Raw genomic sequence first — 20,000 nt, forward strand, 5'->3', positions numbered from 1 at the left:
CAAAATTCACACTGCACTTCAGAAGGAAGGTTGGGCCGGTTTGATTATATTCGTGCTGATGCTTCGTAAACCCTGAATATCTGAGAAACAGGCGCATCGGCGCATGCGTAAAATTTACATTGAATTGGGGTATAGAAAATAGACCGGCTTAGTTTTACTCGTATGCATGGAAAATTGCACGCAATTGAACTGTCCACACGAACAGCTGCGGAAAAAGACATACCACAGTATATGGCTTAAGGAACGTTACCCATTGGTAACAGTGGCTCAAAGGGTTCGATTAACGTGTTTAAAGCCCAAACAAATTAACGTTTAAAATGCCGTCTGGTAATAAATTTTAAAGGAATAGACTATAAATCAAATTAAACTCGAATAAAAGGGAAGACACATTTTGCTGTTCCAAAACATTTTCCAAACCGTCGGACTCCACCAAACACCAGTTTGAAGCCAAGGGAATTTAAAACAAACGGTAATCATGGCTAATGTTGAGTAAGACCATTATGCTATCACCATAATCACCTTTTTTATTTCAAAATTGTCAGCAACTCGATGGAGAAGCTTGAGTTATTTCTCGTTTCATATTTCACACGTTTCGTGTACAAATGGTAACGGTAATCCAAGGGGAAATTCTAGAGATTATATCCTTTTCTTTCCAATTTCATTGAATACTTTCGCATCCGGATAACACTTCACTTACTACTCTTACCTTTCAAAATATTACAGATACCTGGGAAAAAAAATATTTCATTCAAATCACGGAACCATCTAATGAGACAGCGAACCATACAGGACATTCTTCACTTATTAGCGTGTGCTTTGTTTCTACTTCCCACTTTTATTTTTATTATAATATACGACACCTTCAATAACGAGACAGCAACATTGTTTTTTATGTTTCATTTTGTTAATTATTTTTGTTCCTTAGCTAATTATATTACGCATAGGTTTTGTCTTGTTTTTTTATTGATTTGCTTCACTATCCAAACCGCCATCCGGAAAATTAAATTTAACGCACGAATTCATTCTATAGTATCAATTTTCTCGCGTCTACTCGAGGCAGTTAATCCTAAGCAAGAGTCGCCCGTTTTGTCTACTTGCGTGTGCGTACACGTAAGGAAGCTTTCGGTTGATACGATCCTCCTCCTCAAACGATCAATCGCTGTCTCTTCTAGTTCACGCATGCCACGTCTGTTCGATCATTCTCACCTGCCACTCAGAATTAACGGTCAACGCAATACGGCTGAGAAAATGTAACTTAACTACCAATATTAACCTATTAATGGCGAAGGTTGTTATCTAGTATCGAAATGTCACTCGATTGAGCTATGCCTGCATCTTATATAATAACCAATCAATGTGTAGTTATGCATGTTAGAATTTGAATGCGTCTCCCCGTATATGCTGTCACGTAAATAAAAACTGCTCATTTATAATCGCTGGCTGTCAAACGTTACATAGCCGATCAACAACAGTTAAAAGAAGAAAAAAACATGAATTCGAACTAAACTTTCTTGAACCGAAAACGACCCGCATCTTCTGACGTCCAACTGTCGGCTGTTCAACAGCCGGCCCCCAGCTGGATGGTGCATGCAAACGTTTGCTTTTGCAGTCAATAGTACAAATTATGAATTCTTCATTATATAAATAATAGTGATGGCGTTTTGAAAGCCAATACCACAGTAGTAATTTCGCACTAACAATAATCAATAGGCATGTAGAATGGAAATTCGAATCACATCATACCGCTGGTATTACCAAATCATTCACGCCCAACTGTGACTAAATCATGAGTTCATGATATTGCGATTGTGCTTATATAACGTTTAGACATATATGAGAGACCATTCGAATGCAACTTATGTTAAAACTAGTTCAAGAAGGATGCCTGACCGATTTGTTAACTGCCTCACATATTCTATTCACATCCATAGCTCAACATAAAACACAACTATCCATTCGCAATCTCTTTATGACACCCCCATTTCACTTTTCCTCTCAGCTGGCAGTAGTTTTTTTCCTTTCTTTTGCAATATCATTGTGCATTGTTGCCATCGTGAAGAAGATTTGGTGGTTTTTTTTTGTAAGATTGCATTTACTGTATACTAGAATTCATGATTGCCCAGCTATCTGTGTCCTATAAGATAAGAAAGGTATCCTTCTTTTCTCGAATTATCATCAATTTTGTTTCTTACATTGGTTACTTTTTCCTCCTAAAGTCACTCCTATCTGATCGTTCAGGATTTTGTTTAAGAAGTATTATTCCGATCAACATTCAGGCGCACTTTAAGATGTCTGTTTTTTCATAGGTTGACAAGAGAGGTATTGCGGATAAGCTGCAGACACCAGGTATTAATAAGGTTAGGTTCGTTTCGCAGACCCATTGTACGATTTTGTTAAAAAATAGGACGCGCTAAGACGCTTCCTCTGTATAACAGCGACCAGCAACAAGCCAGAGCGTTGACAAAATATTTCTTGCTCTTGGGAATATTTACAAAACATCAATGCCCATCTCCTGCACGAGAATCCAATACAAATTCAAAACAGCACGGTGTAGGAATGATTTTAGGTTGCAAAACGTGGGACCTTTGGTGAAATGAAGATGTTCCTATACGATTGCTACTGAATAAGTTTTGATATGTAGTAGGTATGTAAGGAAACATAAACTACTCGAAAAAACAGGAAAAAACAATATAATTGTGGAATCTTTTGTTCTAACCTGCTACTTGAAACCGTTTAGAAGCTTAACAATCGTCCGTTGTTTTTATTTTGAGTACCAAACGGTGTACGGAGTACGGTGTGTAAATTTACCAGCTTAGCCTGGACAACTTTGTATGGTACGCATCCTGTGCTACCTCTACGTATTCTTTAAAAAGAGCTATGAGAACGAATTACGCGTCAGGTTGCTACCTTCGACATTTATCTATAGTTAGATAAATAACTCCAGAAATGTCTGCATGACGTCGGCTAATATGACCATAAACCATATTGGCCTCCGTCTATGGATAAAAATGTTTCGAAAAGTCAAAACGTATTCAACTTCGGTAAAATCTTTTTTCAATATATCCACTCAGACTATTGAATGCACGCTACCTGATTCTTTAGTCAACTGATGAACAATATATGATCAACGGTTTGTTTATTGGATCGATTTTCAATCAGCACTCACTTTGGCTAATACACGCACGTAGGGCACTACAATAGTGCATTAGAATTACGTACAGGGACATTTTTCACAACGTTGAATCGAAACCCAGTCGAACCAGTCACACAGACATTCCGTGGTTGCTGCTAGGAAATGGCGAAAGAAAGAGACAGATAGGAAAGGCTTGCAGTTTCAATAGCTTCCGCACCTCAAGTCATTGCCACGCAGAAAGGTATTAATCCTATTTTCTTAATCAAAACAGCCTAGTTGTCGCACTGTCTCTAGACTCCAGAGATCACCGAGTGACCTAAATACATCTTAAACGCTTGCTGTCCAAGTGTTAAACTATGGCAATGTGTCTTAATGTTATGGTCGTGATGCCCAATACTCATGAACAGCGAGACTGTATCAATTCAATCAATCAATGTATGAAGGGATAAATGAATTAAAAAGAGTACCGAAAATCGAGGGGACTGTTTTTTTCCAATTTAATAATTCCAATCATGTGAGCTACAATCAATTCCATTTCTGAAAGGGTTCATATAGAATAGAAATGAATGATGTGTTTTACGTAGCTACAAATAATTTATGGATCAATAACCAGACCATTCTAGACACATAAATTGAAAGAACTTTTGGTTAAAATAGATCATTTTACATTTCTTCCAAACACCGACGGGTGTATGGAAATGATAAAAGCAACACTTTATTGCATGACCATTGGATGTAAAAAACATTTCACATTATGTTCTTTCATCACTTCCTCACGACATGACACACATTTCATTCGAGCAAAAGAACATGTTTGATGAACACGTAAATTTATACTTTCAGCGAAATAAACTTTCCTTCTTTCAAATCTTCCACATACTTCCTCACTTGTCTAGACAAATAGTATTGAAAGGGGTCAATTATTATCTAAAAGAGCAAGATCGCACGGCACTAATACTAATTAAGTGCAATGCTTTGCAAATTGTTCGCGCGAACTTACATATACTTCGAATGTTTTGCATCTTTCCACAGTTGATATGTTGACCGTTATAAATTAATATCTGGCCAAAGAAGCGTTGCATTAATCAAACCACACTATCGCTAGGTAAGCTCTCCTCTTTTAATAATACATTTTTGTGTTTTGATTTTTTGATCTTTTTAACAAACAGATACTTTTATTGGACTATTGGCGACATCATCGAGTTTAGTTGTTTCATCAGTGTAGATATTCAATACGAGAAGGGGCCGATTAGTTTGCTTTTTTCTAAGTGCTATGCACTTCCTCTGCAGTACTTTCAGACGCCGTTATGTTTCTAATTAAGTACTCCTCAATGTGTTAGTTTTTCTTTAACGGCTTAACTTCGCGCTCGACACTTCACGTACAAAGTGGTCAAAGTACTCCGTGCAAAATAATACATCATTTATTCTGTTTTTACATATTTTCAAAGCAATCTGCTGCATTTTTTACATTTTATCATAGGTGTTTTCGTTTGATATTCTAGTACGATGCGCCGGTGTCACATGGGCTTAGTTAAAATTTAAAATTTTATGGCTCCTCTCTTTGCAATATTGCCTTCTGCTTGTGCTTGCACGTGTCCTACATTAAAGCAATCGGGCTCTCTCTTTGTTCCAGTATAAAGCAGAGTTTGTTAGTTTTTTGTACGCATTCTGTACTTCTGATTATCTAACATCTCTGATCTCTTATAGTTTCATCTCATCATTTGTAGTTCTATTTTGACTAAACGAAATTTTATTGTAATTAATGAGCTTCTACAAAACCAATTCGTTTCGTTTTGGGTTTTTTAAATAACAACTCGTCTTAAGCATACACTCAACATGTCTTACTAAATGGCGAACATATAACAAACAATAAATTAGGTATAAATTATCAACCGACCAGCAGCAGTTTCGGCCAAACAACCAATGAATTAAGAATTATTTTCATTATTTTGCATTTAATATTCTTAACAATATTAAACGTTGTCAAACCAAAATTTCATACAACAGGCATATGCTCACGCCGTAAATATTCAAAGACTGCCCCATAAGGTGGAAAAGAAATACATACACATTAGTCTCCGATCAATGCAAGAATCGACGGGTTTTAGGATTTTCTCATGACAGAATTGTTGCTTGACTAATTTCATTCACAAACAATGATAAGATGGAAGAGTCTATGGATTTCTAATTGCAAGAGAAAGAGATGGTGACAAATATAAAATTAGATCGTTTAACTTATTCATGCCTGGGTGCGACTTGAATTTGTCTGTAAATTCAATTCAAGAGTGTAAAGTGTGGTGTTAAAGTTTGAAATTCTGCTGCGGAAATAATCCTGTAACTGTGTACCATGGTAGATCATGCTGGTTTATGCTTATTGATTCCTCCGTATTTTTTTATAATTTAAACAAAATAAATAAGTTTTAATGGAACGAATCGGTTGGTTGAATTTGAAAAACTGTACCGTGTTCCCCACGGTTACGGTTTAAACTGGATTTAAATACTATCACATTGGAATTGCATTGTTGTAGTTGCATTGTTCGGAGACTTTCGATCGGTATAATATGTATGTAAATGAGGAAGTTCCAAAGAAAGTAAAACACTGCAGTCTACAGTGGTTCAATCTTGGTCAAATTATTGTTACGAAAAGAAATATTTCAAATAATCTGCATTGGGTGTATGTAGAAAGCTGCTTGAAAGTACGATCACTACAGCAACATAGTTTGGCTTTCATAATGTAATTATCAACGTTATGACCATCCTCAAGAGACTTACATGCACATGAATATGAGCCAATCTCTACATTTCACCTAATCATTGCATACATTTCCCCAATTGCTCAAAATGTGTTGTATGTTTATATTTGATATTGGTTGTATTTGCAAACAAAAGATTACAAATTTAAAAACAACCACATAGGAAAAGGCTCAATGTCTTGAAATGCGTGACTCAATAAAGATGCAAATTAGAAGCTAAAGGGGGGCGTAAAGAATGGAAAGGAAAGCACGCTACTGTAAAAAAGTACCGTTTACATTGGAACATCCCTTATACACATCTGTATATATCCATCAACTTTAGTTTTATACATGACATCCGATCGAAACGTCTGGCGCCTTTTAAATAAGTCCCTTGATATCATAGATAATCATTACACGTTATTGAGTCAATATTGGAAGGGTTAGTAGAAGGAAGAATGCTTCAAGCTCATCACTTACTTGAGAAGCATCGTGTGCTGACCAATCGGGGACAAGGCTGGATATTGATTGTTAAAAGGATTTTAACGTTTGGAAACGTTATTTCATATTTTCTCCGTTGGTGTCCTTTGATGACATTTGATGAAATTTTGATTCTCGATCACACCCGGATAGACGGTAAACACCTTTACCTGATTTTGTATGCTTCTCTGTGTATACAAATTGTAGCGCTTCTTACCTAAAACTGGGCTTAGCAGATGAATTACTTCATTGTTACTATTCTTATTGAATACTCGTGAAACATCATTCCAATTGGTTCTGACTAAAGAGTGACTTTTTGATGTTTTATAATCCGCATTTTGCATCATCTACTCTGGAAAAAATATTCTGGAAACGATAGTTATCCTAAATATTGACGATTGTGTGTACGATTAAGATCATGATTTCGTCATTCTTTTCTTAGCAAATTTCTTATTGATAGCAAAATATTTAATTTCTCTTTATCGAATGTCGGTGATGTTGTTTTTGCTGCCAAAGATTTTCACTAGCTGCGTTTCGTAGTCCCCGATGTTACGCTTCATAATGTTCATGCAGGGTCCGAGAAGACGTTCAAATGCATCCACATCCAAAACTGAAACAAGCACCAATACACAAAAATGTATAATAGTATATAATATTTGGCACTGTGATATGAAAAAATGTAAATTTAAATTGTCTGGAAGTATGACACAGTTAAACCCAATAGGGATGTTGATATATATATAGGGCGATTTAGTTCTTTACTCTATGTTCAAATTATAGATTATAATTTGTTTCAAAAATTCGAAAGCACATGCGTATCACTGTTACGGCCAATATTTGAGTATTGATTGAAATAAAATGCATTTATTCTTACCTTTTTAGTTATGATGTGAATGTAATGTATATGTAATGTGAATGTAACTCAGTAAAATTTGTACCACTAGCTCATTGGTTAATAGTTAAGGTAATTAAAGTAGATTCACCAAAGGGCGACAGTGGCATAATTGTTGTTGTAAAACAGTTTGTACAATTGAATTGCAACTCTAAAGAAATGTTCTTCTTGTTTTATATGTTGGATTATTGGATCCATTTCGTACAAATTTAAGGTACACTGGACACACGAAACGCACAGATTCGCACGATACAAAAAAAAGCAGTTAACAACGATAAGAAGAAAGGTTTATTGTCCTCCGTTGAAAATCGAAAACGGGATCTGTTACGTCGATGATTGTTAATGATATGATCAAGAACTTCAAAATATGTTTGTTTTCGGTCCTTTAATTGAGTAAAGCTTGTAAAGTCTTAGAACATCTCCACTAGAACAACGATATACATCAAATGGAGCAAAGTACTGCACCATTTACACAATATTACACAATATCGACTACCTCTTAAGATTTTTGACACGCCTCACGAATCATTGCGTAAACCGCATCATCCACAAAACGATAATGCTTCATGCTGCGTAACAAGAGATTAATACAATTTCCCAACAATCTTTCAAAACATTCAGTTTCTAAGACTACAAAAATAAAACAAACGAAACATTTTCGAATCACACATTCATAATACAGGCAAATGAGACAAAATAAAATATTGGGAGTACGATTGATTGGAATTATTTTTATATTGGAATTGCACATGTTTAAAAAAGTACAAAACACCATTGTGTGAATGAGATTTGCAGTGTAAACAGTGTTAAATATGTATTAGTATGACAGCGGTTATCCAGATGGTCGAAGAAACGCGCGAGAATTGGGCACATGAATTGAGTAAGCGAAACGGTTCATGCAAAAACATTAGAAAGAAAAGGATAAATTAAAACAGTGAAGCGAATATTTAGTTAAATCAATAGGTGACAACATAAAAATTAAGTTCTCCGAGAAATTACAAGAACACAGCATTATTCGAGTCGTTGCGAATCGATAGTATGTAGCTTAAGTACCCTTAAGTAATAGCTCAAGATAGTACCCAAACTTAAGCAGGAATTGTATTGAAAACTATGTAGCTGTAGTGCTAGATAATATACAGAAAACAATGCAACAGAAAACTTACATGCTACTTTCACATTGTCGACGGCGTAAGCGGATGCCGCTCTGGGCCTGTGCGTCACTAGAGCAAGTTCGCCAAAGTATCCTCCCTTTTCTAGATTGGAGATCTCCACTTCGCCGGCATCCTGTTGAATACGGATGGATACTTTACCATCCTCAATGAAGTACATACCATCAGCCGCATCGCCTGAAAAGATGTGATCGGAATACAGGATGTAACATTGAGCTGACTTTTTGTAAATTCAATAGTGACTTCACCAATACGAACAATTTCAACACATTAGCTAACTCAAAGGCGTAATCTATTGAAACGATATAGAACCAGAACAAGTTCCATACATGCAAATAATTTCAAATGTGACGTAAAGTGGCATCTCGTCAGTCTCCTCAGCGTCATAAACGCACAGATTCAGCACGACAAGTATCTTGCATTAAGAAACAAACAATAGTTGATAATGGTCAACAATTGGCTCGATAATGAGAGAAACTCAGCGTTTTGCGAGGAATTTACGGTAGGGTAATGATAAACTACCAACAACGGAGAAATTGTTTTTTAGTGGTGAGTACTCATGTACTTAGTACTCATGTACGAAGAACGGATCGGGCTGGCTGAATTCAACTGGAACTAATGTAAAAAATGAAAAAAATGTTTTCACTAACTAACCTTGTTTGATGATTCGATCGCCCTTAGCGTATGTTTGTGGTATCAAAGCATCAGCCAGATTCATCCTCTCATAGTTCTAAAAGTGAAAAAAAAATTTAAAAACCGATTGCACAGCAATCTCATCTTTGTCCCTGAAGTTACCTGGAGTGTTTTCAACATGGGAACAGAGTCCAAAAGAGCTTCATACATTTTCCGTTTTCTAAACGCAGATTTTAGTAAGATTCGTCGGAAGGTTTGACGATCCATTGCCCATAGCCTGCCGTCTGTTTGCGCTTGAATGGTGGCAGCCCTACAAAATAATTAAATGCGGCATAAGTGCATCAAACCACTTGATTTAATAACAAATTGCCGTTTCAAACAGGAATACCTAGGCATGTTGTAAAGAAGAGCCAGCTCCCCAAAGCTACCTCTATTATCGTACGTGTGTATGTGCTTCTGTTCTTCACCTACGAATGCGAAATAAGTTCCCCTGTTGGAAAGAAGGAAAGTCAATCGTTTAGCGAGAACGATGAGAATTGTAGTTATACTTACGATTCAATCACGTAAAAGTTGTCACCATCATCCCCTAATTTGATGATATAGTCGTTAGCTTCCACAATTTTTTCAAACATGGCATCAAGGACCTCGTTCATCTGTACCGAAGACAAATCACAAAATGATAAACCAGCAACGCAACGATACAACCTATAGCAATGACAAATGTGACGGAAGCCAATATAAAAAATTGTCACCGCATCATTGCCTCGAACGATAACAGAAACTACAACAAAACTACTAAAATACAATTTACTGTAATAAAATATGCTTCTAGGTTTTATTCAATTTCTACATCAATCACATCAAACTGACCTGTTCTTTGTCCAAAGATCGGAAGAGAAGAATGTTTTTGACCGAATCACACAATCTAGCCCGCTGCTCATCCGTTTTGGGAAATATCGCTCTTGCTCCTTCGTCTTCATCGTCGTTTTCGGGATCGTAGGTTTCTGCGAACACCGATTTTCTACGTGATGCATACCGATTTACCAGCGGTTCTATTTAAGATTTAAGAAAAAGAGAACAAAATGGATTATTATTTTAGTTATCTTAGTACATACTATTTATTTCATTTTTATTTTATTTATTTTATTCAATAACTTTGCAATTCTTCGGTCATACAGTGCTACACTGTAGCTGACAGTCTAACTGAGAGCAACCATTGTGACCGATGCACCTACGAGGAGTATCGACAAACAAGCAGGATTGTTTCAGCTGCTCGACAGTTACCCATAAAACTTTCAATTCTAATAGACTTTTCGATATAATCTTGTATGCTCGGGATAAGGGCCTGAAGTTGGAAATAAATGCCACTCATCATTTAATAATGTGCTTAAATTATTTATAAGCAATAAGCACAAATTGATATTAAAAAAGACATCATCATACGTTACACACCTCAATACCATATTAGTTACTTTGCAATCTATCGTAGCTCGCTAGCGTTGTCTGTTTTTAATCACAAAAACAAGCTTGATAACTCCATTCTTCAGAGAATACCAGAGACGCTCGGGGGAACGGTTCCCTGCCAATCTTTTCTTAATTTCCGCAACATACACTGATAGGCAAAGCGACAGCAACAGCAAATGAAGCTGCAGTTGATAGTAGCAACGAAGCTGCCGCCTGTGGTCGTTGTCTGTTTGGGCTAATTTTTATTTATCTTTTGCATTTGTTTTGCTTTGCTTTAACTCTCTTGCTTGAACTTTAGCAACTCTTGCTTCAAAGAACTGTGAAAGTAAGCAAGTTAGGCAGAGGGTGCCTCCCTAAAGCGAAATGTAATGCAATTGTCAACAGTAAATCGATAACTGACGGAGGCTGAACCATCATAAACAACTCAGAACTCGATCCTTTTCAACATAAAGCCATCCATTTATTATTGAATGTGAAATTTTATTCGGAACTTGTTATGAACACAAAGTAAATGATATACTACTATGACTAATTCTGATGATTCTGAAGATTTTTGCATGATGAGCACGATTGTCATGCCTCATACTTCTTTTAAGATCATATTAATAGTTTAATCATAGCTCAGTTTGCTATAGTTTACAGAACCAGCAAATAGTCCCACTCTGAAGCAATAGTAAAGCTAAGAAGTAACTACTGGAACCTAAGAGTTTGGAGCAAAGTGTGAGGGTAATATGTCAGCCTAATAAGCTCTTCTTCTTCTACCACAGTGAATTGTCTTGTGAGTGTCCCCGTTGTGAACATTCCATTGTTGTTATCGTCTAGTTTAGTGTACGGACCTATCACCGAGCGTGAAACAAAGAGCAATGCTTAGAGAGACCACATTGAAAGACTGTCAGAAGAAAAAGAACAACGAATCTGTACAAGATAAGCCAACATAGAGAACCACACTTTGAGCCCTCATCTCATCTTGCACGCTTCGCGTTCGCGATGTGTTAGTGAGGACTCGAAATCACCAAGCAATTAAACCAAGCAGCTACAACAGGTGATGCCTACCACCAACGTTGCATAACTTATCACATGTGCACGGATGGCGCTCGTACTCCAACTCCAACATGTCTAATGCAACCAGCGTGATAATGGGCGCCAGGCAAAATTGTATGTACTGTTTTGGCCGTAGGCCTATGTAACACAGACCAACAACAATGACTAAAAGCTGGCTTAGAGAATTTGTGAGTTCCCATCGAGGTGAACTAACGAGCATAAGAAACGTTAGCTTTAGCAGCGCCGAACAACGAGAATTACAACGAACTTCTCGAAGCAAAGGCACACGGTGTATGATATGCAAAAGTTATGTGCTATTTATGTGTACAGTTATGCTACTGCATTTATGCAATTTATCTACGATCAATACACCCGGCGGTCGGTATTGCGGCTGTTCCCAAAAAAGGTCTTTTAGAATCTTACGATCTTGTTTAGATCGTCACAAAAACCAATTTGATGGAGTGAAATTTTATGATCTTTGTCGGTCTTCTGGACTGAGACCGACAACTCTTGTGAAGGTGGATTGCAATGTTTGACAAATCTCAAAGCTCCGTTTCCGAGGAACGAGTGAGTAAAGATGTGTGACTTTTTGCCATTGGGCAACGCTGAATGAAGATCGACTCGATCGACTATTTTGCAACACAAAAAAGTTACTCGTTTGGCTTGTTTCGTCTGCTGTATAGTTGAAATGATGATAAGCGTTTCATGTACAGCAAAAATGGAGCTATTGAATTTATGCAAAGATATTATTTTAACCATTCTTATCCAAAAATAAAGGACGCCTGTGTTATCACAATGAGTTATAATTGTAAACAGTTTCATTCGATGTTAAGGTGTACCGTGAAACATTCGTTTGTCTATCGATGCAGCGATCAATCTGTGTCGATGCGAAATAAGTCAATTCGTACCCTTACAATTCATAAATTAAATTAGTTGCTCCATTCAGAAAAGTCGAAAGAATAAGATCCAACTACACGACGGTGGAATTTCAGCTGATCTCTATTTGTGTTGTTCACTGATATCAAATCATGTTGTAAATGTAATGGTTCATAAACATATGTAATTTTTACTGTTATTTTTTATCGCCAAAACTCGTTATCTGCACACTTTGCCACTGTTACTGTGTTATCGTACCACAAAAACGCGCTACGTTCAGAGGAAAATTGGCTATATCAGTGTTCACATGTTGTTAAATCATTATCAAGTATCATATCTCTCTGATACCATTCGAGTATGAGAAACCTTTGAAAGCGAAACTACAGCAACAAAACACACACAAAAAGTCACAACCATTCCCACATCGCATTCCCTCCGGCCGTCTCGCAGCCATTTCAAGTTGTGGTGTTTTGTGATAAAACAACTTCGTGTGGTTGCAACCACAAGGTGAAACTCAATACCCACCTTCTCTGATTGGGCCACTAACTACATTTCGTTCGTAGATTGTCCAGGATATTTTTGCCCATTTTTTAAATTCCGGATCCGAACAGCTTCCTAAGCAACCCCTTTTATGTCAAATTCCGTAAACTGCCTCCCAAACATTCGCGCCGATTTAACGCTCAGTCACGTTTGCTAATTGGTTATGAGGCATATCGTCGTCCCGGGAATACTTTTAAAAGGCGATTATAGATATATCAACCGATTGTGCAGGAAGGTATAATACGTACTGGAAAAATGAAAAGAACGCTTTTTTCGGTTCCCTTTTTTCAAACAGTCGGCGATGAATGTTTCGGGATAAAATACAATGTAAAGCTTTCATGTCAGTTGACCGGATAGGTACTCTTCGAAGGAGAAACTATGACGAGCGCTTACAACCTCACCGACTGACCGATTATACAGTGGCAGGTGGCGTCTACGTTCTCTTTACATTGTCGTTGTTCGACTGTGGCCAACAATCAGCTAGCGCTTTATGCGATTTTTTCAATCCAAAGATTGTTTTTTTGAAAATTATACATCTTTGAACAACGTAATTGCCGTGCAGTATGCAAAACCTGTCTTATATACTTCAATAGCCTACAAAATAGTGCACAACGTTTGCATATTGCTTTGAAATGTAGTCCATAACCCAGAAATCTCTTTAGCAAACGCTTGCCATTCGAATGCCAATGAGCAAACTGCTTACTACACAACTGGTGTCACCTGTGAAAAAGATGCAGTTGAAACGCGACCAAAATAGGAATTAAACTCCTCAATATACAGGCCCAAAATACAGCAACGCACCATCCTGTTCCTTAGGGTATGTAATTTGTAGTCTGTCCCGGTGCATAACAGACTTGTAACGTGTAACGTGTGATGAACGTGGAAGCGACAACTTCAACAGTTGTATGCACTGGAATAGTGCGAGCAGTAATAAATTATTATTTTCACTGCACCAAGCAAACTTCAATACACGCCCACTGCTTGTTCTGCCTAAAGTATGGCTGACATATTGGCAAAACACAAAACAATGTCTCGACCTTCTCCAAATTTTCAAAAAAATCCAAACCCTGCCTGCAATCATAGATAAGCCGGCTGGGTAACCCGGGACGAGTGACCACTAAAATTGACTGGTCAACAACAACAAATGCTGCACACCATATGCTGCCTTCACTATATAGTAACTATAGTGAGTCAATATTAAACAATTGAACCCAGGCCCGTCCGACCCAGGTACAAAACTTCGAGTATCTCAATCCTTTTTTGAATGTTTGTATGCGTGGCCGAAACATCCTTTGAAGCGTTCTTCTACATAGCGTGCTGCTGACGTAATATTGGATGGTCTGTAAGTAGCGAAAAGATTTGTTCCACCTCTCATCAATCGAAAACCAGATGTTACTACTGAACTGCTCCTATCCAATAATGAACACCTTTGCAAGAAACACAACCTCCAGAACCACAGCACCGCAGCCTGAGTATATTTTTGCCTCAGTACTGTATATCTGCCGATGGCCAATCGATGCTATTTATACACCTAAATCTCGGCTGTGTTTTGGAAAAACCCATTAAGAAAATCGATTTTTATCTTCTCGAAAGCAACACAGCTTTCAAATACATTTGGTGATGATAAAAACTTGACGCTATCACTGGTCTACCGTAATTTTTACTTTCAACTTACAATGCAATGTTTGTTTTACTATTGACCCAACAGCACAGGAGACATGAAGACTGGCTAAATATTTCGCAATCATCCAAGCCCCGATTGGTTCTGGGACCCTCGCCTTATCCCTCACATTTGGTTCTGGGAGCCGAATCCCTCACATTTGCGGACTGAAACACGTTAGCGCTCCGTAATCAAAGGCGAACAAATCGACTAGAATTGGCGCTCTTCAATTCTGCCTAGTTTAGACTAGGTATTGATTGATTGCCATTGATTATGTTTATTTATCCCTAATTGAATATTTTAGCGTAATAGAGCAATTGTGAGCAAACAACGGATTCAATGGTCATCGTGTACGCTCTGGTTTCGACATTGGAAGCACTTAAAACTTGTTTACGTTTCTCACACAAATGCGTTCTGAAGTCAGAAAGAACATCTTCCTTACACGCTACAGATGAAGGTTGAATCGCCCAAAGCGTAGTTATGTTCTCGAAGTTTTGAAGCATTTTTAAGCATGCATGAAGCATGAATTTTATTTGTCTTAATCCATCCATCACCCAAATATCGTGTCTTTTTACCACTAATTAGTAGTCAATTAACCAGAAATACCAGTAAAACCAATTAAATGTGTTCATGCCAATCAGATTATCTAATACGTGGGGTTTATCTTTATCTTATCTTAATAAAAGGGTTTTAGTTGTTGTTACAAAGTAAACATGCAACAACTATCCAGGTACTGCTGAGCAAATAATACGTTACTTGTGTTTCACAAACAGTTCACGCTTATTTATGCCAGAAACACAACACAACCTTACTTATAAATGCCAGAGCTCTAGCACAGAATAGCATCTTCTAATGAACCAATAACAAACACTCTCATTCAAGTTTACCGATAAACAAACCAGACACTAGAACAAGCAGGTGTGACTTGTTGCACTATCGCACGGCAATTATTTGTTACTTTACTGTATTTGTGAAATACAGTCAAATACTGATGAAAAACACTAGACACTGTTTGGCCAGGCCTTTAAATGTTCAATTCAATTTGATCACACTTTTAGCTGTTCAAGCAAGTGTTTTACATTTTTATCATTACACAAAATTTGCTTCAACAAAGAGGCACTTTTTTCACTTTACGCCTATGTAAACAAGCCAAGTTACCGCATTTGCGGCACTGAAAACCCTTAACCGATTGAAGAGAGGCCGTTACATCCAGAAAAGGTGACAGTATGGTGAACATTATGGTTTTGCGGCGTCATACGGCTCTATTTTTTCGAAAACCACGAACGGAGGACCACTACCGCCAATTTCGAGCGATATTGCCAGATGATAACACATTTTTTGCTTGCAATTATATACATAGAACAATCCAAACGGGTGTGGTTTCAACAAGACGGAGCACACAGCACGACGGTTTCTACGAAATGGATGACCCTGTACATCAAAAATGCAGTACATTAGATTCGAACATGAATTCAAATCGAATGGTTTTAGCGATTCGCGAACTAAAAGCTCATTTAGCAGTGACTAATTTAAATCAGGTAACTAGGTTAGGAAAATGTCAAAGTAGAACCTCAAAAAATGTCGCAATGGTTACTTTTGCAAAGGATCCCAAATTCTCCGAGTTTAGTATGTTCATCTGGTTGTGCGTACTTGATAAACTAGTAATGGAATCCGATTTATCATCGAACAGTTTCAAAGCCATACTAGCATTAACCATGTATTTTGTCACTGCGGAGTTATTATAACAAGGTAGCTTCAAACTGCGATTAGTAAAGGCAAAGGGTATTTTTTCGGTAACCTCTACACCTGTAACACCAGTCGTTTATCACCTTACGCGAGGCCTTTTGGCTGCCGCAGTGTTTCAACTACCTTATGCTTGAAGGTCGATTCTCCACGATCAATACTTTACACAAGTACAAAATGTTATTTCGGAAAGCAGAGAATTCGTTGGAGCGAGTCGCACCAACGAAGCATGATTTACAAATCGGACTAACCTTCGTCGTGCGACAAAATGCTTTCGTCCGGTGAAGTTGGCTCGGCCGATGCCATTGTTCTGCGGTCTTCCTGCATTTTAGTAAAAAACGCCACCGCGTAGTCGATGACATCTCCAGGCTGCTCAAGAAGGTAGGCTATCGAAAACTCCAACAGCACATCTCTTAGCTTGTCGGGAACCTGTACGCGATGCTTTTGTTGACTCGACATAATTTTATAGAAAGAATCTGAAAGTAAAGCGAATTAAAGCCTATTAGCAACAATACAAACACGTGTAAATTTCCACCATTATCCTGCATTGGATTGGATAACTTATCATTGAAAAAAAAAGTTAACGGATGAAGATGAAGTCAATGGACTGCATTAAACTCGCTTCAAAAATTGGTGTACGGATTCAGAACTGCGGCAGTACTTCCCATGGTGCAGGAGGAATTTTTGGTGTCGTGTACGGTCCAAACTTGTTAATTGACGTTTGCAACGTTTGTTCAGTGCGTAAACGATAGACGTGTGTATAAGGTTGGTCTGGCCTGGCCTGGACCGATAGGTACTGCGTTGGCCATCTGGTGTTTCTCCAATAATTCGTATTGGATCAACCTAAACTGTTTGCACCAAACGGTTGCGGTTGCTGAAACTGCCCATTTTGCATCTTTTGCTCAGAATTTCGAATCAGAACTGCTGAGGTCATTCTCCTTCTCAGGATTTCTGTTTTGAAACTTGACACAATATTCGTTTAATGTTCGCCCTTCCGCGAAACAAAGTCTATTAAAAAAAATAATCCTCACTTTAATCGTGCTAATTAACTAATTAAAAACGAAGGGCTTTGAATCTATTTTTTTAACATATGGGAAACAGAGCTTCAATAGCTTCAACAAGCTGGCACTCAATGAATTGAATGCCAGATGAATTGACTTGAAGCTGATTGTTTCAACAATAATCTGACATGCTAATTACGTATTCCTTTCCTTGTAATGTGACCCGTTTCGATAGAATACTTAGGTTCTGTACTTTTCATAACTAGCAACTAGAAAGCCGCTCCTTCATAGAAAGTTCAACAATCAAGTTATTCCAAAAGGTCCAACGTTAGATATATTTTACACATGTTACTATGTTATACAGTTACTTATTTAAAATAATAAACCGCGATCAATAAATCAATGAAAGCGTTACTTAGATTGATGGTGAAGATATATTAAACGAAGAAAACATGTGCTTCCCAATAAATTGCATCATGATAAATTTTATCATGGTTTAATCAGCGCCAGAGCACCATTCAAAAAATATCAACATACCTGTCAATTTTAAAGACCACTTGTCCAGATTCAAGAAAGTGGTTAAGATTTGTTTGGATTCTACCTGATACCATAATACCGTGGCCTGTAAACGGATTCATAATGTACATATCCTTTTTTTTGGACTGGCAGGCGCACAGGGGCTCCATGAGGCTACGTGCACATAGGATCATTGAAAAGTTTATTCTATAATCCTTATGGACGGTTCTCTCGCTCCCATTTAGTAGGAAACAAATCTCTCTTTGCTCAAAAACACGGTTTGCCACACAGAGTACTTATGCTCTGTGCCAGTCCACCAAAAACGCTCTCAGTTCAAAGGGCCGCGTATCTCGAAAAGCGCGACGTTCTATAGCCCACTCATATCATACAGAAGGACATTAAAAATATAACTCTTGAGCCATGTTTGCGTAACTTCGCATGAAATGCTGCGGGTTCAAGATATTTTTAAACAATGTAGAGCAACTTACTCCAAGTCTAGTGTTTTTCAATTTACCTCTTTGCTATTTGCTGCGATTTTCGATCCACTACTCGCTGATAAACTCACTGTTATTCAATCAAAATTCTAATAATTTGGAGCCCACACCAAACACTTGTTAGAGATAAACTCAGCACTCACTGCGTGTGCGCTTCAGGTTGTCACCGGTGAATCGGTCGCGAATATGGTAGTGCCAACCTAGTGCACTGATCGAAGTATGTTTCTCCTCCTGTGATTGAAACCGCAAAAACATTATTTCATTTTCCACATTTTCTCCACTTTCATTTGCTTCGCTCTGTACTATGTATTGCAATTTTCAGGAACAATACGCGTTTAGACGACGCTTCTCAGGTGTTGCTGGCCGAAGTCTAGTTAAACGGCGTTCCAGCGTCCAATAGAGATAGGAGCTTCAACCAAGCATCTACCCCAGTGTTCAAGGCCCCAACAAATCTCGACAGCTCACAGCATGTACTCAGTGCATTTACATACACACATACACACGCACGCACACATCCAGTCTCCAGCACACAAGTGCACTGCCGAACGCTCACCTTTCGCAGAAGAGCAAACTGTGCCCCAACGCTCCCGTTGCAAAACCTGACGCTGGGCAGGAATGAAAATCGCAGTCTGTACGTTCTTCGCTGCGTTTTTTATACGTCACACAATCTCTCTCTTTTCGGCTCGATTATTTCAGTGCTCTTTCTGTCACACGCTCAAAGGTACAACCATCGCAGCAGCTTCTCTCGTGCGGCCCATGAATTCTCTCGGCTGTCTGCTTCCAAGTACGAAAAATCAGCTACGTATTTTTCGATAGCCAGATGAACGGACCCAAAGCGAACGGGGTTCTAATTCGGCCTACACACTTACAGAACACGCGACGCCTTTGCGATTCCCAGCCGATGAAAAATGCACTTACATCACAATTTGACTTATTTCTTTTTCTCAACAGGGTGGAAGCAAGGTTGCTTGAGCGAACGGGTGTACCTTCGGAGAACAAACCGATCCGTCAACTTTGCGTCACGTTGGCCTGGTAGAAATTCACCTTTGATCGTTTTCGGGTATTTTTTCACTGGTATCCTGCAGGAAAGTGCACTAGCTGTACCAACCCAATGCCGGAAAGCGCAGTGCACGGTGGAAATAAAAAATAAAACAACCTTCACAAGATGGAAACGAGTGAATAGTGAAACGAGCGTTTACGCACGGCCAGCCAACAGCTTTCACAAGCGCAAGTTCAGTTTCGATTCGTGTGACCATGGTTTTCACATTTTGCGCTCCTCTCTCTTGCTCGCTTTTTCTCTCTCGATCCTACGTTACGATCCTTATCTACAATGGTTTCATCCCGTTCCCACACACGCAAAGTCACACGATGCTCTATTTTTTTTCTCCAGTTGCTAAGGTGAGAACTTTCCTGGGCTTCTCTCTCTCAAATATTCTACTGTTTCGCTCTGACTCCTCTCTCTTATCCCCACCGCTCACCTGATACACGAGTGTTAAGTATTTTTTCCGGTTTTCCAATGTTCTCACGGATGTGTAGACATTAATTCCATTGATCGACTGTTCGTCATTAGTTCAACATAAATTTTCGCAACTCCTTTGAGCGTTGCTTGCTGTGGCCATTTCGACT

The 20,000-nt window shown here is 38.3% G+C and overlaps 1 protein-coding gene across 9 annotated transcripts; it reads right to left on the reverse strand.

Moving 5' to 3' along the window:
* Nucleotides 1-3,706: 3,706 nt before the first annotated feature.
* On the reverse strand, nt 3,707-19,965 carry LOC131205544 (cAMP-dependent protein kinase type II regulatory subunit). Of its 9 annotated transcripts, none has more exons than XM_058197679.1 (10): nt 19,531-19,574; nt 18,395-18,605; nt 16,615-16,839; nt 9,910-10,091; nt 9,592-9,692; nt 9,428-9,529; nt 9,202-9,349; nt 9,061-9,136; nt 8,401-8,583; nt 3,707-6,955 (listed from the first exon to the last, which is right to left on the reverse strand). In XM_058197679.1, the coding sequence occupies exons 3-10, from the start codon at nt 16,820-16,822 to the stop codon at nt 6,825-6,827; spliced, it is 1,131 nt and encodes a 376-aa protein (XP_058053662.1). In that variant the 5' UTR covers nt 16,823-16,839; nt 18,395-18,605; nt 19,531-19,574; the 3' UTR covers nt 3,707-6,824. The 9 variants fall into 9 exon arrangements, with proteins under 9 accessions (XP_058053662.1, XP_058053659.1, XP_058053656.1 ...); XM_058197676.1 differs by having other exon boundaries at nt 19,419-19,569; XM_058197673.1 differs by having other exon boundaries at nt 19,361-19,569.
* Between the last annotated feature and the right edge of the window lie 35 nt (nt 19,966-20,000).

Source organism: Anopheles bellator, chromosome 1 (genome assembly GCF_943735745.2).
Source record: "Anopheles bellator chromosome 1, idAnoBellAS_SP24_06.2, whole genome shotgun sequence".
NCBI lineage: Eukaryota > Metazoa > Arthropoda > Insecta > Diptera > Culicidae > Anopheles > Anopheles bellator.